We start from the raw sequence: 23,515 nt of genomic DNA on the forward strand, positions 1-23,515 counted from the left end.
GTCATTGATCGAGCATCAATTTATTGGACTAGGTTTTAAAGAATGGAGCTCCGAATCAAGCCGGAGTGTCTGCAACTCAGCCCCCATGCGGCAAACACAGCGGCAACCTTCAAACACTGGCTGGCGTGCTTCAACGGGTACCTCAGGACGGCCATGACTGCACCCACGGAGGACCAGAAGATGCAAGTTCTCGACTCGAGGGTGAGCCCAGAGATCTACACCCTCATCGAGGATGCGGACGATTTCGAGGCCGCGATGGCCCTGTTGAAAGGACACTACATTCGCCCAGTAAACCAGGTTTACGCCCGACATCTGCTAGCGACAAGGCGACAAATCCCAGGGGAATCGCTGGATGAATTCTATCGCGCGCTTCTGGTACTAGGTAGGAATTGTGACTGCCCGCAAGTTTCAGCCAGCGATCACACACAACCTTTAATCCGGGAAGCATTCGTTGCAGGTATGCTGTCCTCTCAAATCCGTCAGCAGCTTCTGGAAAAAGAGACACGAGGCCTCAAGGAGGCACGGGCCCTTGCTAGCTCCCTAGATGTGGCCTCCCGAAACTCCCACACGTATGTCCCCGACCGCACGGCAGCCCCTTGGGCAGCGTGGAACCCACCCGCGGCCATCCCCGATGCATCCCCCATTCCCCACAAGCTTGTGCCGCGCAGCTACCAGGCAACTCCGGGGGGCCCCGCTGTTATTTTTACGGGCAAGCCAAGCACCCCCGGCAGCGTTGCCCGGCCCGCTCCTCCACTTACAAAGGTTGTGGCAAAAATGGCCATTTCGTGGCGGTATGCCAGGCCCGGGTGGTCGCCGCTGTCTCTGGGGCGAGCCGGCGCCGCCACCACAACTCTCTCCACGGGCCGCGGGCGGCCATCTTTCCCGAGTCACATGCGGGCCCCGGGCGCCGCCATCTTGTTCCCCATGGACCACGTGCGACGCGTGGGCGCTGCCATCTTGCCCACCCCCAGCCGTGGGCGCCGCCATTTTGGCTGGAGTCTCAGGACCCCGATTCGGATGACCACACACCGCCCGAAGAAAATCTTCAACTTTTACCACGACTCGCCTCGGTGACCCTGGACCAGTCTCGGCCCCGAACACTCGACCGCGCCGACGACCGTGCTCACCACCGGTCGCAAAACATCCTGCCTGATCGACTCCGGGAGCACAGAGAGCTTCATACACCCCAACACGGTAAGGTGCTGTTCTCTTCCCATCCACCCAGTTAACCAAAGAATCTCCCTGGCCTCCGGGTCTCACTCTGTAGAGATCAAGGGGTTCTGCGTAGCTAACCTCACGGTCCAGGGAAGAGAATTTAAAAATTTCACCTCTGCGCTGCCACGCTCTTGGGATTGGACTTCCAATGCTACCTCCAGAGCCTAACCTTTAAATTCGGCGGCCCTATACCCCCCTCACTGCCTGCAGCCTCGCGACCCTCAAGGTCGACCCGCCTTCCCTCTTTGCGAACCTCACCCCGGATTGCAAACCCAACGCCACCAGGAGCAGACGGTACAGTGCCCAGGACCGGACCTTCATTGGGTTGGAGGTCCAGCGGCTACTGAAAGAAGGTATTATTGAGGCTAGCAACAGCCCCTGGAGAACTCAAGTAGTGGTTGTAAAGACCGGGGAGAAGCATAGGATGGTCATCAATTATAGTCAGACCATCAACAGGTATTCGCAGCTCGACGCGTACCCTCTCCCCCGCATATCTGATTTGGTCAATCAGATTGCACAATACAAGGTCTTCTCCACGGTGGACCTCAAATCCACCTACCACCAGCTCCCCTTCCGCCCGGGCGACCGCAAGTACACTGCATTCGAAGCAGATGGGTGGCTCTACCACTTCCTAAGGGTTCCCTTCGGTGTCACAAATGGAGTCTCGGTCTTCCAACGGGAGATGGACCGAATGGTTGACCGGTACAGTTTGCGTGCCACGTTTCTGTACCTTGACAACGTCGCCATCTGCAGCAGCACCACGACACCAACTTCCGAAAATCGCTCCATACCGCAAAAATCCTCAACTTAACCTACAATAAGGACAAATGCGTGTTCAGCACCAACCGTCTAGCCATCCTCGGCTACGTCGTGCATGATGGAGTTATAGGCCCAGATCCCGAACGCATGCGCCCCCTCATGGAGTTTCCCCTCCCCAACTGCTCCAAGGCCCTGAATCGCTGTCTGGGATTTTTTTCATATTATGCCCAGTGGGTCCCCAATTATGCGGACAAGGCCCACCCACTAATCCAATCCACGGGTTTCCCCCTGTCGGCAGAGGCCCACCAGGCCTTCAGCAGCATAAAGGCGGACATCGCAAAGGCCACGATGCACGCAATCGATGAATCCCTTCCATTCCATGTCGAGAGCGACGTGTCCAACGTAGCTCTGGCGGCCACCCTCAACCAAGCGGGCAGGCCGGTGGCCTTGTTCTCACGCACCCTCCATGCTTCAGAAATCCATCATTCCTCCGTTGAAAAGGAGGCCCAGGCCATAGCAGGAGCTGTGCGGCACTGGAGGCATTACCTGGCCGGCAGGAGATTCACGCTCCTCACTGACCAACGGTCGATAGCTTTCATGTTTGATAATGCACAGCGGGGCAAGATAAAGAACGATAAGATCTTACGGTGGAGGCTCGAGCTCTCCACCTACAACTATGAGATCTTGTATCGTCCTGGGAAGCTAAATGAGCCTCCTGATGCCCTATCCCGCGGCACATGTGCCAACGCACAAGTGGACCGACTCCGGGCCCTCCATGAGGACCTCTGCCACCCGGGGGTCACTCGATTCTTCCATTTTATGAAGACCCGCAACCTGCCCTACTCCATCGAGGAGGTCTGGACCGCCACCAGGAACTGCCAAATCTGCGCGGAGTGCAAGCCGCACTTCTACAGGCCAGAGACAGCGTACCTGGTAAAGGCTTCCCATCCCTTTGAACGCCTCAGTATGGACTTCAAAGGCATCCCCGTTATTCTGAGGCCCGGATGGGCCGAGCAGCCAGGCCAAAACGGCGGGTTCCCCCCCCGGTCCCGTCCACACCTGGTCGCTGCAGTCGTGGGCGGTGCGTGAACGCTGGGGGGGGGCGGCTTGTGGGGGGGCGAGGGGGGATCCTGCACCAGGCTTCACCTGGAATGTGGGGTGGCCCGCGATCGGTGCCCACCAATCGTCGGGCCGTCCTCTCTGAAGGAGGACCTCCTTCCTTCCGCGGCCCCGCAAGATCCGTCCCCCATCTTCTTGCGGGGCGGATTTAGAGAGGACGACAACCACGCATGCGCGGATGACGCCTGTTATGCGGCGTCGGCCGCGTCATCTATGTGGCGCCGCTTTTATGCGGGCGACAAGGCCTGGCGCGTGTAGATGACGCGGCCCTGATCCTGGCCCATTGTCAGGGCCTGAATCGGTCGGGACCGGGACCATCGTGAACCTCGACGGTGTTCACGACGGCGCGGCCACTTCGGCGTGGGAGTGGAGAATCCCGCCCTGTGTCTCCCTAGCTGCTGCATTCTGTACCTGCACTGCTGGGGGAAAAATCTAGTCCAATAAAGCCTTCAATTGTCATCCAATCTCGCTTCTGGAGTCATTGATCGGGCATCAGAGTGTTGTTGGTGGTACACTATCCAGGCAAGCTGAGAGTATTCTATAACTTGCTTGAGTTGTGCCCTGTAAATGGTGGAGCGGCATTAGGGTGGTAGGAAGTGAGTTATGTGCTGCAGAGGTCTCGGCCTTTGACCAGCTCTTGAAGCCACAGTGTTTATATGGCGAGTCCAGTTTGGTTTCTGGTCAATGGTAACCACCAGGATGTTGTTAGTGGGGAATACCATGATGGTAATGCCATTGAATGTCAAGGGAGGATGGTTAGATTGTTTCTTGTTGGAGATGTTCATTGTCTACCACTTGGGTGGCACGAATGTTATTTCCTGCTTATCAGCCCAAGTCAGAATATTGCTCAATCCTTATTACATATGGACATGGACTGCTTCAGTATTTGAAATGAAATGAAATGAATGAAATGAAAATGAATGAAAATTGCTTATTGTCACGAGTAGGCTTCAATGAAGTTACTGTGAAAAGCCCCTAGTCGCCACATTCCGGCGCCTGTTCGGGGAGGCTGGTACGGGAATCGAACCGTGCTGCTGGCCTGCCTTGGTCTGCTTTAAAAGCCAGCGATTTAGCCCAGTGTGCTAAACCAGCCCCTTTTTGAGATGCGAATGGTGCTGATCATCGTGCAATCATCAGCAAACATCCCCACTTCTGCCCTTATGATGGCAGGAAGGTCATTGATGAAACAGCTGAAGACAGTTGGACCTTGGACACTCCCCTAAGGAACTCCTGCACTGGTGTCTTAGGACTGAGATGATGGCCTCCACCAAGCTTAGCCAGTTTCCTTAGCGTTAGGCATGACTCCCACCAGTGGAGAGTCTTCCTACTGATTCCCTTTGACTTTAGTTTTGCCAGTGCTGCTTGGTGCCACACTCAGTTAAACACTGCCCGAGGCACTTCCTACTCGCCTCAAATTGTTTCTCGGCATCTTTCCCACTAGTTGGTGGCCGAACACAAAACAGTTATCCTGTTCCAAATTGGAATTCTGTTGGAAATTCATAACTTTTGGGTGATGAAGGGTTACAAATCCAGTCAGGCCAACATTTGCTCAGTTTGACCCATCCCTCTTGTTTTGGATGCTGGGATGGAAAAAGCTTTTGTAAATAAAGCTTCTCTGTAAGTGAAGTATAATAAGTACTTGTAAGTAGGCAGAACAAAGTTATTAAAGTTAAAAGACTGACTCCAATGCAGCCTCACCACAAAAGTTTTCTCTTGCCAACAGCAGGGTTATTGAGCAAGTTTGCACATATTGAGGTTGTTTTGTTTCGCTGGTTCAAATCCAATCGCAGTCGATAGACAACCCACGAGCCTTGATGGGAACCTTCTGGAATAATAATCAGGTTAAGGTTTCTGAATGAATAGATAAGCACTTGAAGCAACAAAGGAGCAAGAGCCAGTTACTTGGGCAGCGTCCACCATTTACAAGAGTCTCTTGGTGCTGTGCTCTGTATTTCAGCCGTGCTGGTGACTTCAGTTCATTGATTTTGAAGGACAGTAAGAGCTTTGTATGCCTACTAAGCAAAAAAAATCCATGGGAACAGTGAGAACCTTGTCCTTATCTGTGGATGTTGTTTTTTAAGATAAAAATTTGTTACTTTTTTCCAAAAATGTCCACTTGTGAATGTTATCACCTTCTGTTAACTTTGCAGTTTCAGAATTGCTTTTAACTCATTTGAAACTTGCCAGCAGACTTTTTTTTAAAAAAACAAAGCCAATACTGTATACGATGTGCTAAATCTCTCCAAATGGCTGCCTGAAGTGGTAACAAGAGAACTATGTACGTTCCTCAACAGAAATAGTGAAAAGTGGTTAGATCGGAGGTGATTGGCGAACTTTTCCTTACTGCCATTATCTCTGGGGAGGAATCCTTTTCATGCATATGGACTGTTGCTTCACATTATCGAAAGGGTAATTGTTCCACTAGGGTAACATCCGGTAGTGTACTTTTGTTTAGCTCGGTTGGCTGTGGAACAACATAATTTCAGGATTGGGCCATTCAGCCCTTCGAAACTGTTTCACCACAGGTGGAATATGAGACTATAGCAACCATTGTGTTAATAGTTTTCCCTCAAGGGGGAGTGTTTTATAGGTTAGAGCATGCTGATGTTTTCGAGATGGGTCTATTGGATATATGTTCCCTTTTCTCAAGTTGAACACTTTTATGCAGTTGGTATTTTGGATAGTTGTATTGCAGCAACCTGTTCAATCACTTTACTGTTAGTTCACAATCCTGAACTACATTGACTCCTGGGGTGGGATTTTCCAGCCCTTCCCACTGGCAGGATCTTCCAGTCCCACAGAGGTCAATGGCAATTTGCATTGCTCACCAACCCCGCTGCCAGGAAACACGCAGAGGACCAGAAGGTCCCACCAGCGGCTAATGGCGATCCTCCTCCTCCTCCACCACGAGGAAACCCTCCACAGGGGGCCTGGAAAATCCCCCCCCCCCCCCTCCCCAATCTGCCATTGTCTTGATTTTAAAATGCTATCCTTATTTTCAAATCTCTCCTTGGTCTTGCCCCCAACTTGAGCTGTCAGCTAGGCCTCAGTTTTATCACACCTGTTTCTGAGCCGGAAGGTTGTAGGTTCAGGTCCCAGCCCAGAGACCTGAAGATGAAAATCTGGATTGTTGCTCCAACTAAGAGAGTGCTGCCCTCTCAGAAGTGCAGTCTTTCAGATGGGGCGCTAAACCATTTCTCCTCTCTGTTGGAGCAAAGATTCCGTGGCACTATTTCCATAATGAACAGGGGAGTTATCCAGGTTAGCCTGGCCAGTGAAAATATTAATTCCTCAAAGAGCAACAAAACCAGATTCTATGGTTGTTAAATTGCTGTGTGAGTGGGAGCTTGAGTTCAAATTGGCTGTAGCATTTCTTACATTACATCAGGTGATTGTGCTTCAAAAGTATTTCCTTGACTTAGGGCAGCATGGTGGCACAGTGGTTAGCATGGCTGCCTCACAGCACCAGGGACTCGGGTTCAATTCCGACCTTGGGTGACTGGGTGGAGTTTGCACTTTCTCCCCGTGGCTGTGTGGGTTTCCTCTGGGTGCTCCGGTTTCGTCCCACAGTCCAAAGATGTGCAGGTTTAGGCGGATTGCCCTACTTTTTCTTGTCCTTCGTGGATCAAGGTCAAAATTTGACTGATAATGTTCCGATGAACTTCTGGGGGTGTTTTACTACATTAACGAATGCATAAAAATGTAAGTTGATATTGTCTATTCAAAGAAATGCGATGGAAACGGATACCCAAAGATTCAGGCATTGAAATAACCTTTAGTTTTATGAAGTGTTGTCCTTCACTTGATCAGATGTAGTCTGGTGATTTATAATCACTGTGGATACATTAGTGGAAGTAATAAAATTTAAAACCTCGATAGTACAAAGCACGTTTCTTTCACAAATGGAGCACTGTTCAAATGTATTCAAAATAATCTAAAGAACTTGCATTATCTGCAGCTTCTCACCATCTCCAGATACTCCCAAAGTGCTCCGCAAGTGATTTATTATGTTTGAAGTGTGGTTACTGTTGAAATGTAGGGAAATACTGCCTTAAAAATATTCAAAGACTCTGCTGCCACTGCCTTTTCTGGGTGAGGGTTCCATAAACTGACTACCCTTTTGAGAGAAAAAAATTCTCATCTCCACCTTAAATGGGCGACACTTTATTTTCAAACAGTGACCTCTAGTTCTAGATTCTCGAACAAGAGGAAACATCCTCTTCACATCCACCCTGCCAATATTCCTCAGGATCTTGAATGTTTCAGTCAAGTTCCTTCTTCCTCTCCTAAACTCCAGCGGATACAAGCCTAGCCTGTCCAACCTTTCCTCCCCTCATAAGACAACCCACCCATTCCAGACATTAGCCCAGTAAACCTTCTCTGAGCTGCTTCCAATGCCTTTACATCTTTCCTTAATTAAGGAGACCAATACTTTACACACTAATACAGATGTGGCTGCACCAATGCCCTGCATAATCTCCCTACTTTTGTATCCAATTACCCTCACAATAAACAATAACATTCTATTAGCTTTCCGAATTACTTGCTGTAACTAGGGGTGGCACAGTGGTTAGCACTGCTGCCTCACAGTGCCAGGGACCTAGGTTAGATTCTGACCTTGGGTGACTGTGGAGGTTGCACGTTCTCCCCGTGTCTGCGTGAGTTTCCTCCGCATGCTTCAGTTTCCTCCCACAGTCCAAAGATATGCAGGTTAGGTGGATTGCCCATGCTAAATTGTCCCTTAGTGTCCACAGATTAGGTGGAGTTGCGGAGGTGGGGTGGGGGGGGGGGGGGGTGCTCTTTCGGAGGGTCGGTGCAGACTCGACGGGCTAAATGGCCTCCATCTGCACTGTAGGGATTCTATGAAACTGCGTACTGACCTTTTGCAATTCATGGACAATTCAAAACTGCCTGGATTTAAGCCAGCACTGATGTGACTGACTTGGCAACAATATAAAATAGCAAATTGTGACAGTTTCCTTGAAAATGATCTGTGATAAACTGTCATAACTTTCCAGCCCAAGTGTTGAAGAACATTTTTGAATATATAGGACAGGGAAGACACATTATAAACCATGAAGCCTTAAATTCTGGAATTCACCGAAGTGCAGCTTTACTTATTTTCTTTTGTACTGCATTGAATTAGAATATGTGGGTAGTAGATTGGGATGACTAAGCTTCTTCTAGTCTGGAGTGTTTTGTAGTTTGTTTTCCTGCTGTAACAAACCGGAGGAGGAGAATAGACCTGCATTCTAACCTGGGGCACACAACTGTGCCATTATCCCAACATCTTGGTTTCTTGGAGCTGGCAGCAATAAGTAGGGGACCATTCGCTCTTCCGAAGAATGAATAAAAGCTGAACGTTACAATGGGCCGTAGGCTGCTGTCAAAGTAACAGTCGGATAGTGGCACCTTCCATTATCCATTGCATAAATGGGTTAGTAAATTTTGGCACAGTTAAATGCCAATATCCAAAAGCTTCTGCCAAGGTGCACAGTTCCGCTGTTAACTTTGTGCAAAATTAATCTTGTCTGCCTCACAATAATACATTTAATGGTGTGAAGTTCTGCAATAGATATGAACTAAACCCACAATTGTCTTGCCATTCAAAGTGTCCCCTTTCAACAATTTAATGATACTTAATTACTGCCAATCAACCTCGGGCCCTGAAAATGAGCTCCTAAGTATGGAGTTTAGTTCATTCAGATACCAATTATCGGATCTGGAAATGTAAAAAAAAATCAAATCTAAAATTTTAAGAACACTTTTTCTTTTTGTCTCTCGTTTCACCCTCATTTCTCTCAATTATTGCTCTTTCCATACGTACCTGATTTAAAAAGGGGCAGCACGGTGGCACAGTGGTTAGCATTGCTGCCTACGGCGCTGAGGACCTGGGTTCGATCCCAGCTCTGGGTCACTGTCCGTGTGGAGTTTGCACATTCTCCCCGTGTCTGCGTGGGTTTCACCCCCACAACCCAAAAGATGTGCAGGATAGGTGGATTGGCCACGCTAAATTGGCCCTTAATTGGAAAAAATAATTGGGTACTCTAAAATTTTTAGGTTACCCAATTATTTTTTTCCAATTAAGGGGCAATTTAGCCTACCCTGCACATCTTTGGGTTGTGAGGATGAAACCCACGCAGACGCGGGAAGAATGTGCAAACTCCACACGGACAGTGACCCGGGACTGGGATCGAACCCAGGTCCTCAGCGTCGTGAGGCAGCAGTGCTAATCACAGCGTGACCGTGCCGCCATTTCCATTTGGGGCAGCACGGTAGCCTTGTGGATAGCACAATTGCTTCACAGCTCCAGGGTCCCAGGTTCGATTCCGGCTTGGGTCACTGTCTGTGCGGAGTCTGCACATCCTCCCCGTGTGTGCGTGGGTTTCCTCCGGGTGCTCCGGTTTCCTCCCACAGTCCAAAGATGTGCAGGTTAGGTGGATTGGCCATGATAAATTGCCCTTAGTGTCCAAAATTGCCCTTAGTGTTGGGTGGGGTTACTGGGTTATGGGGATAGGGTGGCGGTGTTGACCTTGGGTAGGGTGCTCTTTCCAAGAGCCGGTGCAGACTCGATGGGCCGAATGGCCTCCTTCTGCACTGTAAATTCTATGATACCTGATTTGACAATGAATTCACCCACTCGAATTTACAGTTCCTTCCTCTTTATTTCTAAATGCTTCCATCCGATCAGTTAAGGAGGTGTATAAGTTGGTTGCCCTGCTTCCCTTGCCATGCTACAGTCAGCCCCCACTTACAGCAACTTCTGATACAAACCATTGTAAAGTCTGAACGCACAAGAGCAAGTCCAAGTCATGGCAGGTGCCGTTAAATGCCCTGGAGTGTAAACCAAACATGTTTATGAAGAAATCAATGCTGCACGTCTAACCCATAAACTGTATAATCTAACCTGGGCTGGCCAGTCAGGTATGCTAATTATTTGTTCTACTTTATTGAGAACAGCCTGGTTGTACATTGGTGTTGCTGGAGCCTTTCTCTTCATCCTGATTCAGCTTGTACTGCTGGTGGAGTTTGCACACAAATGGAACAAAACATGGTGAGTTACTTTCCTTGATATTTTTTTATCAAAGTAATGAGCCCATTGAGGTTAGAACAGACCGTATGACAATGTTTTTGGTCTGGTGCCTAGTTGGTTTGTTGTCGTACGGAGCGATCATTTATAAGGTATTTGGCAGGTAGGATCAAGGAAAACCCAAAAGCTTTCTATAGGTATGTCAGGAATAAAAGAATGACTAGGGTAAGAGTAGGGCCAGTCAAGGACAGGGATGGGAAGTTGTGTGTGGAGTCTAAAGAGATAGGCGAGATACTAAATGAATATTTTTCGTCAGTATTCACTCAGGAAAAAGAGAATGTTGTGGAGGAGAATGCTGAGACCCAGGCTATTAGAATAGATGGCATTGAGGTACGTAGGGAAGAGGTGTTGGCAATTCTGGACAGGCTGAAAATAGATAAGTCCCCGGGGCCTGATGGGATTTATCCTAGGATTCTCTGGGAAGCCAGGGAAGAGATTGCTGAGCCTTTGGCTTTGATTTTTATGTCATCATTGGCTACAGGAATAGTGCCAGAGGACTGGAGGATAGCAAATGTGGTCCCTTTGTTCAAGAAAGGAAGCAGAGACAACCCCGGCAACTATAGACCGGTGAGCCTCACGTCTGTTGTGGGTAAAGTCTTGGAGGGGATTATAAGAGACAAGATTTATAATCATCTAGATGGGAATAATGTGATCAGGGATAGTCAGCATGGCTTTGTGAAGGGTAAGTCATGCCTCACAAACCTTATCGAGTTCTTTGAGAAGGTGACTGAACAGGTAGACAAGGGTAGAGCAGTTGATGTGGTGTATATGGATTTCAGTAAAACGTTTGATAAGGTTCCCCACAGTAGGCTATTGCAGAAAATACGGAGGCTGGGGATTGAGGGTGATTTAGAGATGTGGATCAGAAATTGGCTAGCTGAAAGAAGACAGAGGGTGGTGGTTGATGGGAAATGTTCAGAATGGAGTTCAGTTACAAGTGGCGTACCACAAGGATCTGTTCTGGGGCCGTTGCTGTTTGTCATTTTTATCAATGACCTAGAGGAGGGCGCAGAAGGGTGGGTGAGTAAATTTGCAGACGACACTAAAGTCGGTGGTGTTGTCGACAGTGCAGAAGGATGTTGCAGGTTACAGAGGGACATAGATAAGCTGCAGAGCTGGGCTGAGAGGTGGCAAATGGAGTTTAATGTAGAGAAGTGTGAGGTGATTCACTTTGGAAGGAATAACAGGAATGCGGAATATTTGGCTAATGGTAAAATTCTTGGAAGTGTGGATGAGCAGAGGGATCTCGGTGTCCATGTACATAGATCCCTGAAAGTAGCCACCCAGGTTGATAGGGTTGTGAAGAAGGCCTATGGCGTTTTGGCCATTATTGGTAGAGGGATTGAGTTCCGGAGTCATGAGGTCATGTTGCAGCTGTACAAAACTCTGGTACGGCCGCATTTGGAGTATTGCGTACAGTTCTGGTCACCTCATTATAGGAAGGACGTGGAAGCTTTGGAACGGGTGCAGAGGAGATTTACCAGGATGTTGCCTGGTATGGAGGGAAAATCTTATGAGGAAAGGCTGATGGACCTGAGGTTGTTTTCATTAGAGAGAAGAAGGTTAAGAGGAGACTTAATAGAGGCATACAAAATGATCAGGGGGTTAGATAGGATGGACAGTGAGAGCCTTCTCCCGTGGATGGAAATGGCTGGCACGAGGGGACATAGCTTTAAACTGAGGGGTAATAGATATAGGACAGAGGTCAGAGGTAGGTTCTTTACGCAAAGAGTGGTGAGGCCGTGGAATGCCCTACCTGCAACAGTAGTGAACTCGCCAACATTGAGGGCATTTAAAAGTTTATTGGATAAGCATATGGATGACAATGGCATAGTGTAGGTTAGATGGCTTTTGTTTTTTGACTTCCCATGTCGGTGCAACATCGTGGGCCGAAGGGCCTGTACTGCGCTGTATCGTTCTATGTTCTATGTAAGTCTGTTCTTTTGTTCCCTCTGGATTGTTTGAAAAGCGAGAAACCTTTTTTCTTTCCTCACGGTTTGTTCCTGGGACTGGGATCCCATTGCTGGTTACAGAGCTTTGGGGGCTGTTGGCCACTGTCCTGAACCTCTTTTACATAGTATTTTCTGCTCAATTTGAATGTTGCTGTTGTTGTACCTTTAAAACCTCTGAAAGGTTCGACCAGTTTACTTTCTCAAAGTTTTACCCAGGTGTCTTTATTTACGAGATGAGTAAAGGACAAAACAGGTTCACAGTTTAATACAATTTAATTTAATCGCTGGCTTTGAAAGCAGACCAAGGGAGGACAGCAGCACGGTTTGATTCCCGTAACAGCCTCCCCGAACAGGCGCCGGAATATGGCGACTAGGGGCTTTTCACAGTAACTTCATTTGAAGCCTACTTGTGACAATAAGCGATTTACATTAGATCATAGAATTTACAGTGCAGAAGGAGGCCATTCGGCCCATCGAGTCTGCACTGGCTCTTGGAAAGAGCACCCTACCCAAGGTTAACACCTCCACCCTATCCCCATAACCCAGTAACCCCACCCAACACTAAGGGCAATTTTGGACACTAAGGGCAATTTATCATGGCCAATCCACCTAACCTGCACATCTTTGGACTGTGGGAGGAAACCGGAGCACCCGGAGGAAACCCACGCACACACGGGGAGGATGTGCAGACTCCGCACAGACAGCGACCCAAGCCGGAATCTAACCTGGGACCCTGGAGCTGTGAAGCAATTGTGCTTTCCACAATGCTACCGTGCTGCCCCTATTACTACTCAAGAAAATATGACTCAGACTCACAGCTGAGCTTTGGGTTTTACCCATACTTAATAAAGGAGGCTGGCGACTTCCGGTTGCGGCGATGCACTGCTAAGCCGCACGTTCCGGCAGTTCCCGCTCTAACGGACTTTTGGGCTCTTTTTGGGAGCCCCAACGGAAATTTTTTCGGACCAAACCCAGTGTGGGGTGACGAAGTAAGGAGTATCCCCTAGTGTATATGGAAAAGATCGGTGGTAGTGGCCAGATTGCGAAGGATCCTCTGGAGCAGCGGCAGAGAAGAGAAGGAATAAGCAAGATGGCGACGGATGGAGACCAGACGACATGGGGGCCAGATCAGCAGGAATTCCTTAGACGGTGTGTGGAGGAATTAAAGAAGGAGGTGCTGACGCCGATGTTGTTGGCAAACGAAGGGCTAAAAGAAACGCAAAAGGCCCAGGCGATAGAGCTCCGTGGGGTGATGGGGAAGGCAGCTGAGAACGAGGATGAGATTCTGGGCCTAGCGGTAAAAATGGAGACGCACGAGGCGCTACACAAGAGGTGTATCGAAAGACTCGAAGTCCTGGAGAACAGATCGAGGAGAAAGAACCTCCGGATTCTGGGTCTCCCCAAGGGAGTGGAGGGAGCTGCCGTTGGGGCTTATGTGAGCACGATGCTCCATTCGCTAATGGGAGCTGAGGCCCCCTCGGGTCCCCAGGAGGTGGAAGGGGCTCACCGGGTCCTTGCGAGGAGACCCAAGGCTGGAGAACCACCAAGGGCGATAGTGGTGAGATTTCACCGCTTCACCGACAGAGAGGCTGTTTTGAGCTGGGCCAAGAAGGTACGGAGTAGCAGGTGGGAGAATGCAGTGAGAAGGAGAGCGAGTTTTAATCGGGCCAAGGCGGCGCTTCACAAGAAGAAAGTAAAGTTTGGGATGCTGCAGCCGGCGCGATTGTGGGTCACGTACCAAGATAGACACTACTATTTTGAAACGTCGGAAGAGGCATGGACCTTCATCCAAAAAGAGAATTAGGGCTTGCAAGGAGAAAAAAGAGGGCAAAGAAAGGGAGAGATTAGTGGGGGAGATTTTGAGTGTGGACTAAAGATATGCGGAGATCCCGGACGAAGGACTATATAGGGAGAGGCGAAGACTTCAGACGGAGTTTGACCTGCTAACCACAGGGAAGGCAGAGGCACAGTGGAGGAAGGCACAGGGGATGAGATACGAATATGGGGAAAAGGCGAGTCGGCTGTTGGCCCACCAGCTTCGTAAGAGGATAGCGGCGAGGGAAATAGGGGGAGTTAGGGATGGAACGGGAACAACGGTGCGGAGTGCAGGGAAGGTAAATGAGGTGTTTAAGACCTTTTATGAGAGGCTACATATATATAGATCCCAACCCCCGGAGGGAAAAGAGGGGATGCAACAGTTTTTGGACCAGTCTTTGGTTCCCGAAGGTGGAGGAGCAGGAGGTGGCAGGTCTGGGGGCGCCAATCGGGGTGGACGAGGTGACTAAAGGGCTGGGGAACATGCAGGCAGGGAAGGCCCCAGGACTAGACGGGTTCCCGGTGGAATTTTATAGGAAGTACGTGGACTTGTTGGCCCCTCTGTTGGCAAGAACCTTTAACGAGGCCAGAGAAGGGGGGACTCTACCCCCGACAATGTCGGAGGCGATGATAATCATTAATCCTGAAGCGAGATAAAGATCCGCTGCAATGCAGGTCATATAGGCCTATCTCGCTCCTGAATGTAGACGCCAAGTTGCTGGCAAAAGTGCTGGCGATGAGGATCGAGGATTGTGTCCCGGGGGTGGTGCATGAAGACCAGACAGGGTGTGTAAAGGGGAGACAACTGAATGTTAATGTGCGACGGCTGTTGGGGGTGATAATGATGCCCCCAGCGGAGGGGGAGGCAGAGATAATGGCAGCGATGGATGCGGAGAAGGCATTTGATAGGGTAGAGTGGGAGTATCTATGGGAGGTGCTGAGGAGGTTTGGGTTCGGGGAGGGGTTTGTCAGTTGGGTTAAACTCCTCTATGGGGCCCCAGTGGCAAGTGTAGTCACAAATCGGCAGAGATCGGAGTATTTTCGGTTACACGGGGAACGAGGCAGGGGTGCCCTCTGTCCCCATTACTGTTCGCGTTGGCAATTGAACCACTGGCCATAGCGTTGAGAGACTCTAGGAAATGGAGGGGGGTGTTTAGAGGGGGAGAGGAACACCGAGTGTCACTCTACGCAGATGACCTACTGCTGTATGTGGCGGATCCTGTGGAGGGGATGACAGAGGTTATGCAGATATTGAGGGAGTTTGGAGATTTTTCGGGATATAGTCTTAATATGGGGAAGAGTGAGCTTTTCGTAGTACACCCCGGGGATCAGGGAAGAGGGATAGACGGCCTGCCGTTAAGGAGAGTGGAAAGGAGCTTCCGATATTTGGGGATTCAGGTAGCTAGGAGCTGGGGAACTCTACACAAACTCAATCTGACACGGCTGGTGGAGCAGATGGAGGAGGATTTCAAGAGGTGGGATATGCTGCCGCTCTCACTGGCGGGCAGAGTGCAGGCGGTCAAGATGATGGTCCTCCCAAGGTTTCTTTTTGTGTTTCAATGTCTCCCCATTTTGATCACTAAGGCCTTTATTAAAAAATAGATAAGAGTGTTATGAGTTTCGTGTGGGCAGTGAAGACCCCGAGGGTAAGGAGGGGGTTCCTGCAGCACAGCAGGGACAGAGGGGGACTGGCGTTGCCGAATCTGGACGATTATTACTGGGCCGCCAATGAGGCGATGGTGTGCAAGTGGATGAGTGAGGGAGAGGGGGCGGCGTGGAAGAGGCTGGAGATGGCGTCCTGTAAAGGAACGAGCCTAAAGGCGCTGGTGACAGCGCCGCTACCGCTCTCCCCGAAAAGGTATACCACAAACCCAGTGGTGGCGGCAACCTTAAGGATTGGGGGCAATGGAGGCGACATAGGGGTGTGACGGGTGCCTCGGTGTGGTCCCCGAACAGGAACAACCATAGGTTTGTCCCAGGAAGGATGGACGGAGGGTTCCGGAGCTGGCATCAGGCAGGAATTAGGAGATTGAGAGATTTGTTTATTGACAGGACGTTTGCGAGCCTCGGAGCGCTGGAGGAAAAGTATGAGTTGCCCCCGGGGAATATCTTTAGATACATGCAAGTGAGGGCGTTTACGAGGCAACAGGTGAGGGAATTTCCGCTGCTCCCGACACACGGGATCCAGGATAGAGTGATTTTGGGGGTATGGGTCGGGGAGGGCAAAGTGTCCGAAATATATCAGGAGATGAGAGACGAGGGGGAGGCGCTGATAGAAGAGCTGACGGGAAAATGGGAAGAAGAGCCGGGGGAGGAGATTGAGGAGGGTCTGTGGGCTGATGCCCTAAGTAGCGTAAATTTTTCTTCCTCGTGTGCCAGGCTTAGCCTGATACAATTCAAGGTTCTACACAGAGCACACATGACGGGAGCGAGGCTGAGCAGGTTTTTCGGAGTGGAGGACAGGTGGGGGAGGTGCTTGGGAAGCCCGGCGAACCACACACATATGTTTTGGTCGTGCCCGGCACTGGATGAGTACTGGAGGGGAGTGGCAAGAGTGATTTCAAAGGTGGTGAAGGTCCGGGTCAAGCCAGGTTGGGGGTTAGCTATATTTGGGGTAGCGGATGAGCCGGGAGTGCAGGAGGCGAAAGAGGCCGATATTCTGGCCTTTGCGTCCCTGGTAGCCCGGCGAAGGATCTTACTCATGTGGAAGGAAGCGAAACCTCCCCGGCGTGGAGGTCTGGACAAACGATATGGCAGTGTTCATAAAACTGGAACGGATGAAGTTTGCGTTGAGAGGATCGGTTCAGGGGTTCTCCAGGCGGTGGCAACCGTTCCTTGACTATCTCGCGGAACGTCAAGGGAAAATAGATCGTCAGCAGCAGCAGCCCAGAGGGGGCGGGGGGGCAACCTGTTTTGTTCTGGTTGGGGTGGAGGGGGGGAGCACTATTTTTTGTTACTTTGTTAGTTCACTATTTTATTTAAATAATGTTATCTATTAGTTATTGTGTTATCTTTTTTGATTGATTTGTAAGGTGGAAAAATTGTGTTTGAAAACTTTAATAAAATATATATATTTTTAAATAATAAGGGAGGCTGGCAGGCTTCAATCACTCGATGTTGATATCTTCTCTGGGTTCGAAACCCAGGGCCCTTTCTTCTTTCGATGGTTGTGCGTGGGCAACTCCCAGCTTCTCTCTCTCTCTCAAGATCTGTTCGATGCTGCTTTCTTGTACTCAGAAGTTTGTATTAAGTCATATGTATACGCCCAGCACTGGCCATTGTCCTAGCCAGACCCCACTGGTTAATGGGAAATACAGGATACTCCTGTTTATCGATAGTGGTTCAATCACCAACCATTGTCCTCTGAAACTCCCTTTGCCTGGTCAGCCATCAGCTCATTAAGGAGTCTGATGGCTTCTTTTGTCTGTCCTGGTCCTGCTGCAAAGTTGATCACCTGTGTCTGGACGTTTGTTACATATTCATAGACTTGGAGTGGGTAATCAAAGTCCATATCGCAATAACAGGTTTATGCTTTGACGTGAGTGCTTTTGCAGCCAGTATAGATTCCAGCCAGTGTTTCATGAGGCAGTTTCTGTTCCTGGCCCCTGTGTATCTTCTCAGCCTGCCTTCAGTACCACACTGTTGATCTTGTTGAAGTAATGATCCCAAGTGTATGGAGTCATTGGCCCGGATTCTGCAATACGGCGGCGAAGTGTTGATGCCGGCGTAAACACTGGAGTGTGTTTGGCCCAGCAATTCCGTGGCCCACAGGGGGCCAGCACGGTGCCGGAGTGCTCCACGCAGCGCCAGCGTCGATAGGGCCGCGGGTCCGTGCACGCGCGAAGCGGCTGCTTCCGCGCAACATGGCGGAGCCACGCAGCAGGCTGGTGCGGAAGAAGGTAGGGAGCCCCCCGAATCGCACGCGCCCGCCAATCAGTGGCCCCGATCGCGGGCCTGGCCGTCGTGGAGGCCCCCCCGAAGTCTGATCCCCTCCCCCCACCAGGATGGCCACCGTGGCCGCGGGACAGAGCTCCCGCCGGGTGGAAGCATGGTAGAACCACGCCGGCGGGAACTCGGCCGGTCAACCGGGGAGAATCGCCGCGGGGGCCTCTCAGCACGGAACAGCCATGGGGACCAAATTCGCACCCCAATACGCCAACATCTTCATGCACAAGTTTGAACAGGACCTACTCACCGCACAGGACCTTCAACCGATGTTATGCACCAGATACATCGATGACATTTTTTTCCTTTGGACCCACGGCGAAGAATCACTGAAACGACTACACGATGACATTAATAAGTTTCATCCAACCATCAGACTCACCATGGACTACTCTCCAAAATCAGCTGCATTCTTGGACACACTCGTCTCCATCAAGGACGGTCACCTCAGCACTTCGCTTTACCGCAAACCCACGGATAACCTCATGATGCTCCACTTCTCCAGCTTCCACCCTAAACACATTAAAGAAGCCATCCCCTATGGACAAGCGCTCCGTATACACAGGACCTGCTCAGACGAGGAGGAGCGTAACAGACATCTACAGACGTTGAAAGATGCCCTCGTACGAACCGGATATGGCACTCGACTCATCGATCGACAGTTCCAACGCGCCACAGCAAAAAACCGCACCGACCTCCTCAGAAGACAAACATGGGACACAACCGACAGAATACCCTTCGTCGTCCAGTACTTCCCCGGAGCGGAGAAACTACGTCATCTTCTTCACAGCCTTCAACACGTCATTGATGACGATGAACATCTTGCCAAGGTCATCCCCACACCCCCACTACTTGCCTTCAAACAACCGCGCAACCTCAAACGAACCATTGTTTGCAGCAAACTACCCAGTCTTCAGAACAGTGACCACGACACCACACAACCCTGTCATGGCAATCTCTGCAAGACGTGCCAGATCATCGACATGGATACCACTATTACACGTGAGAACACCACCCACCAGGTACGCGGTACATACTCGTGCGACTCGGCCAACGTTGTCTACCTCATACGCTGCAGGAAAGGATGTCCCGAAGCGTGGTACATTGGCGAGACCATGCAGACGCTGCGACAACGAATGAACGGACATCGCGCAACAATCACCAGGCAGGAATGTTCCCTTCCAGTCGGGGAACACTTCAGCAGTCAAGGGCATTCAGCCTCTGATCTCCGGGTAAGCGTTCTCCAAGGCGGCCTTCAGGACCCGCGACAACGCAGAATCGCCGAGCAGAAACTTATAGCCAAGTTCCGCACACATGAGTGCGGCCTCAACCGGGACCTGGGATTCATGTCACATTACATTCATCCCCCACCATCTGGCCTGCAAAATCCTACCAACTGTCCTGGCTTGATACAATTTACACCTCTTTAACCTGGGGTTACCCCATCTCTGGATCTGTAAAGATTTAATCACCTGCTAATGCTCGCATTCCAAGCATTGTTTGGCATCTTTGAATTTGTCTATATATGTGTTTCTGGAACAGACCTCTGCATTCACCTGAGGAAGGAGCAGCGCTCCGAAAGCTAGTGACATCGAAACAAACCTGTTGAACTTTAACCTGGTGTTGTAAGACTTCGTACTGTGCTCACCCCAGTCCAACGCCGGCATCTCCACATCATGTCAAACAAGGCAAGGGAATACAAGATAAATGGCAGGATCCTGGGAAGTACTGAGGATCAGAGGGATCTTGGTGTGCCTGTACACTGGTCCCGTAAGATATCAGGGCAGGTGGATACAGTGGTTAAGAAGACTTATGTCATACTTGCTTTTATTAGCCAGAGCATAGAGTTCAAGAGCAGGGAGATTATGCTGGAGCTGTGGTTAGGCCACAGCTAGAGTATCGTGTGCAGTTCTGGAAGCCACATTAAAAGGAGGGATGTGATAGCACTGGAAAGGGTGCAGAGATTTACCAGGATGTTGCCTGGGCCGGAGAGTTTTAGTTTTGAAGAGAGATTGGATTGTTTTCCTTGGAGCAGAGGAGACTGAGGGGGGATATGAGGGGCATAGATACTTGGTGGAGGGATCAATGACTATGGGCGTAGATTTACGGTGTGGGGCAGGAGGTTTAGAGGGTCTGAGAGGAAAAAACTTTTCACCCAAAGGGTGGTGGGAGTTTGGCATTCGTTGCCTGAAAGGGCGGTGGGGTCAGAGATCCTCGTAACATTTAAGAAGTATTCAGATGTGCACTTGCAAGGCATACAAGGCTATGGGCCAAGTGCTGGAAAATGGGATTAGAATAGGTGGTTGTTTTTGACCGGTGCAGAATCGTTATGCCAAAGGGCCTTTTCTGTACTTTATGAATCTATGACTATGACGATCTTAAAGTTCTCAAAACTGTACAGTGAAAAAAGACCATTTCAATTATGCTTTGCAAGTAGCTTTTTATCAACTTGACAAAACAAATGGACAATCCTTGAATAATTGGCTGCATTGAGGATAAAACTTGCAGCAACCTGTGAATATTTTGGGAGGATGAAAGGGACATGTAGCATCTTCAACTGCTGGTGAACATCTAATGTGGTTATGAAGTTCAATTCATTCTAGGTTCTACTATTATTTGTGTCTGGGTGATATTATGTGTAAAAGCAACCTTGCACTTAAAGGATTACACATCTGCACCCAAGTGTCTCACCAGGAGAGAACAAGCTATTAATCAGCAATAGCAAATATTCTTAGGCAACAACACTGACAACCCCCCCCCCCCCCAGTTAGCACAAGACTAGTTGTGAGACTTGAAAATAAGACAACTCGTCTTTTCCTTACACCCCGTGGCCAATTGATCTTCAAGAACCAAGAATAAATTAGTTGTTTCAGCATGTAAAACTATGGCCCACAACACAGTTTTTAAAAATAAATGTTGGGTACCCAATTCATTTTTTCCAATTCAGGGGCAATTTAGTGTGGCCAATCCACCTACCCTGCACAGCTTTGGGTTGTGGGGGTGAAACCCCACAATCCCAGGGACAATGTGAAAACTCCACATGGACAGTGACCCAGAGCCGGCATTGAACCTGGGACCTCGGTGCTGTGAGGCAGCAGTGTTAACCACTGCGCCACCGTGCTGCCCTGCCCACAGCACAGTTAAAGACAAGCCTACATATTTAGCATCAGTCCCATTTTCTTTAGAATAAGGACAATGAATATCATGGAGTGTCCCATCTATCCTGTAAAGTTGGCGTGTGCAGTAGTTCCCCATGGACTATCTTCCAGTGTCGGGCATGTTGGTCAACGGAAGGGGATGAGTGGAGGGTGGTCTGAGTCAGAAGTGACATTAGAACTAGTTCATGGACTCTTCCTAATAAATGAATAATATTTATTCATTTCTCAACCTTGCCCCCTGCCTGAGATGTGGTGATCCTCGGGTTAAATCACCACCAGTCAGCTCTCCTCCTCAAAGGAGAAAGCAGCCTATGGTCACCTGGGACTATGGCGACTTTACCTTTTTATCTAGTAGATGATTATAGAACGACGCTGTCAGAAGTGTGTGATCAATACCGACTGGCTCTATTGACCTTGTATGAAGGCAAATGATATAATTGGCAAGAGATATAATTGTGTTTCTAATTTAAATAGAAGTAGAGAGTTATTTTTATTTCTGATTTCATGAGTTACTCTGTCCTAGTTGGGAAAGGTTGCCCTGTCAGTGTGGTATTCTAATGTACTTTAAGGTTCTGGACACTGTTACTTCATGTCTGATAACATGTGGGCTTTTGCTGCTCACTACAGCCAAATGACAGCTAACCAATTTTCTATTTTGTGTGTTTTGCTAATAGGTGGGCTGGAACAGCAAACAATAAATGCTGGTATGCTGCCTTGGCCCTCGTTACACTCATCCTTTACTCGGTCGCAGTTTGTGCTGTTGTTCTAATGGTGATATTTTATACCGACGCTGATGGGTGTACGCTAAACAAGATTTTACTGGGTGTCAACACGGGCCTCTGCTTCATCGTCTCCATGGTGGCGATTACACCCTGTGTTCAAAAATGTGAGTTCATCACTTTGAGTCCTGACTCAAACTGGCACATGTCTCTAGTGCTTTTAATTCCATCCCTGTGTTACTAGCTGATCTGCACGAGGAAGGTCACTGAGCCATCTCTGGTTTCAGCCTGACTTTGCTATTTTAGCTGATGAATGACTGCGCTTGTCACCCTTCCTTCTGGGTTGTGTTTGGAGGGGGCAGGACAGGGCTACACGGCTTTGTGTTGGGAACAAGTTAAACTAGTCTGGCTGCTCCTTCTGGAGTCGACCTCACCATTCACTGTCGTGTTTGGTGCCCACCTCCCAATTTTTTTTATGTCACTAAATTTCCATTAGTTTCCCATTCCACAATTGCACTGTGACTAGTCATTCCCACACCAAACAAAGCCATGCGATCTTCGTGTTTACAAAAAGCTTTTACATTCATTGCATTAAATTACAAGGCTATGATTACAGGATCAGACTGTGCTAAAAGTGGGCATGATTTGGTATTATCCCATGCAGAAATAACTGAGTCTAACTGTTTTGCACGCTGAAGAGGAGCTGTATTGAGAAACTGTGAACGGTAGTACAATCCCGAGTACAAGAACAAACCATGAGCATTGTGTGCACTGCTCAGAAGAAATCCAATCTGACTGGAAATTAAATTAGGCCATGCGGAAAATGTCAGTGTCTCAAGTAAAAACCAACAGATAAAGTCTCACAGTTCTGTGTGATTAGCAAGGAGTGTTGGTGGAGATAAGTGTGTACTCTCCCCTACATAAAGCACTCTCTTGTTACCAAGCGGTTGGAAATCTTTCTCGTAACATCATGCTTTGTTTCAACATGTTTGCATGCTGTCCTTGAGGCACAGTACTAGATGTTCTGCTACTATCACCAGAAACTGTAAAGCCAACGTCTCTATTGTGTGTCTTAGTTGGGGTTTGATGCTGGGGCCCTAACTGCAGCAATTCTGCATCCTGTGAGTGCGACATGCCAATCTGACATGGCTTTGTTCTTTTAGGAAGTGCTGAGGGTTTTGGCCAAGGGTAGTAAGGGTGGTATCATGACCAGTACAGGCTTGGAGAGCCGAAGGGACTGTTCCTGTGCTGTATTGTTCTATGTACTGTCCATGTGATGGGCCTTCAATCTACCTTGTGCATGTCTTCTGCACAAATCTGAAAGAGTGGCTAATTTTCAAAAGTAGGGCGCTAGTCTCCCCCCCCCCCCCCCCCCCAATGCCAGGTGGGAGAATCGCCGGGGCGCCGCGTAAATTGCGCCACGCCGTCCCGAACCCCGCATGCGATTCTCTCTCTCTTTCCCTCCCCCCCCCCCGGAAACCAGCGGCACGCGATTCACACTGGGCCGCTCGGAGAACCGGCGAATTGGGGGAGAGAGGGGGGCTCTTTCACCGGGGTAGCCTCCGTGGGCCCAAATGACTGCGTATCAGCCAAATGCTTGACATCACGTTTTTAAAGGCTAGTATATAGGTACAGTAAGTCATTAGAAAAACTAATAGAAGGTCATCATTTATTGTGAGGGGAATTGATTACAAAAGTAGGGAGTTATGCTCCAGTTTTACAGGACATTGATGAGACCGCATC

At 49.4% G+C, this 23,515-nt stretch overlaps 1 protein-coding gene across 1 annotated transcript in view; it reads left to right on the plus strand.

Annotated features, from left to right (window-relative positions):
• The window catches only part of serinc5 (serine incorporator 5), a 101,869-nt gene that overhangs the window by 60,894 nt on the left and 17,460 nt on the right, over window positions 1-23,515 (plus strand). Inside the window, exons 5-6 of the mRNA XM_072515982.1 lie at window positions 10,054-10,147; window positions 21,728-21,939. Of these exons, the coding sequence (XP_072372083.1) occupies window positions 10,054-10,147; window positions 21,728-21,939 (306 nt within the window). The remainder of the gene's footprint in view (window positions 1-10,053; window positions 10,148-21,727; window positions 21,940-23,515) is intronic.

Source organism: Scyliorhinus torazame, chromosome 9, assembly GCF_047496885.1.
Source record: "Scyliorhinus torazame isolate Kashiwa2021f chromosome 9, sScyTor2.1, whole genome shotgun sequence".
Lineage (NCBI taxonomy): Eukaryota > Metazoa > Chordata > Chondrichthyes > Carcharhiniformes > Scyliorhinidae > Scyliorhinus > Scyliorhinus torazame.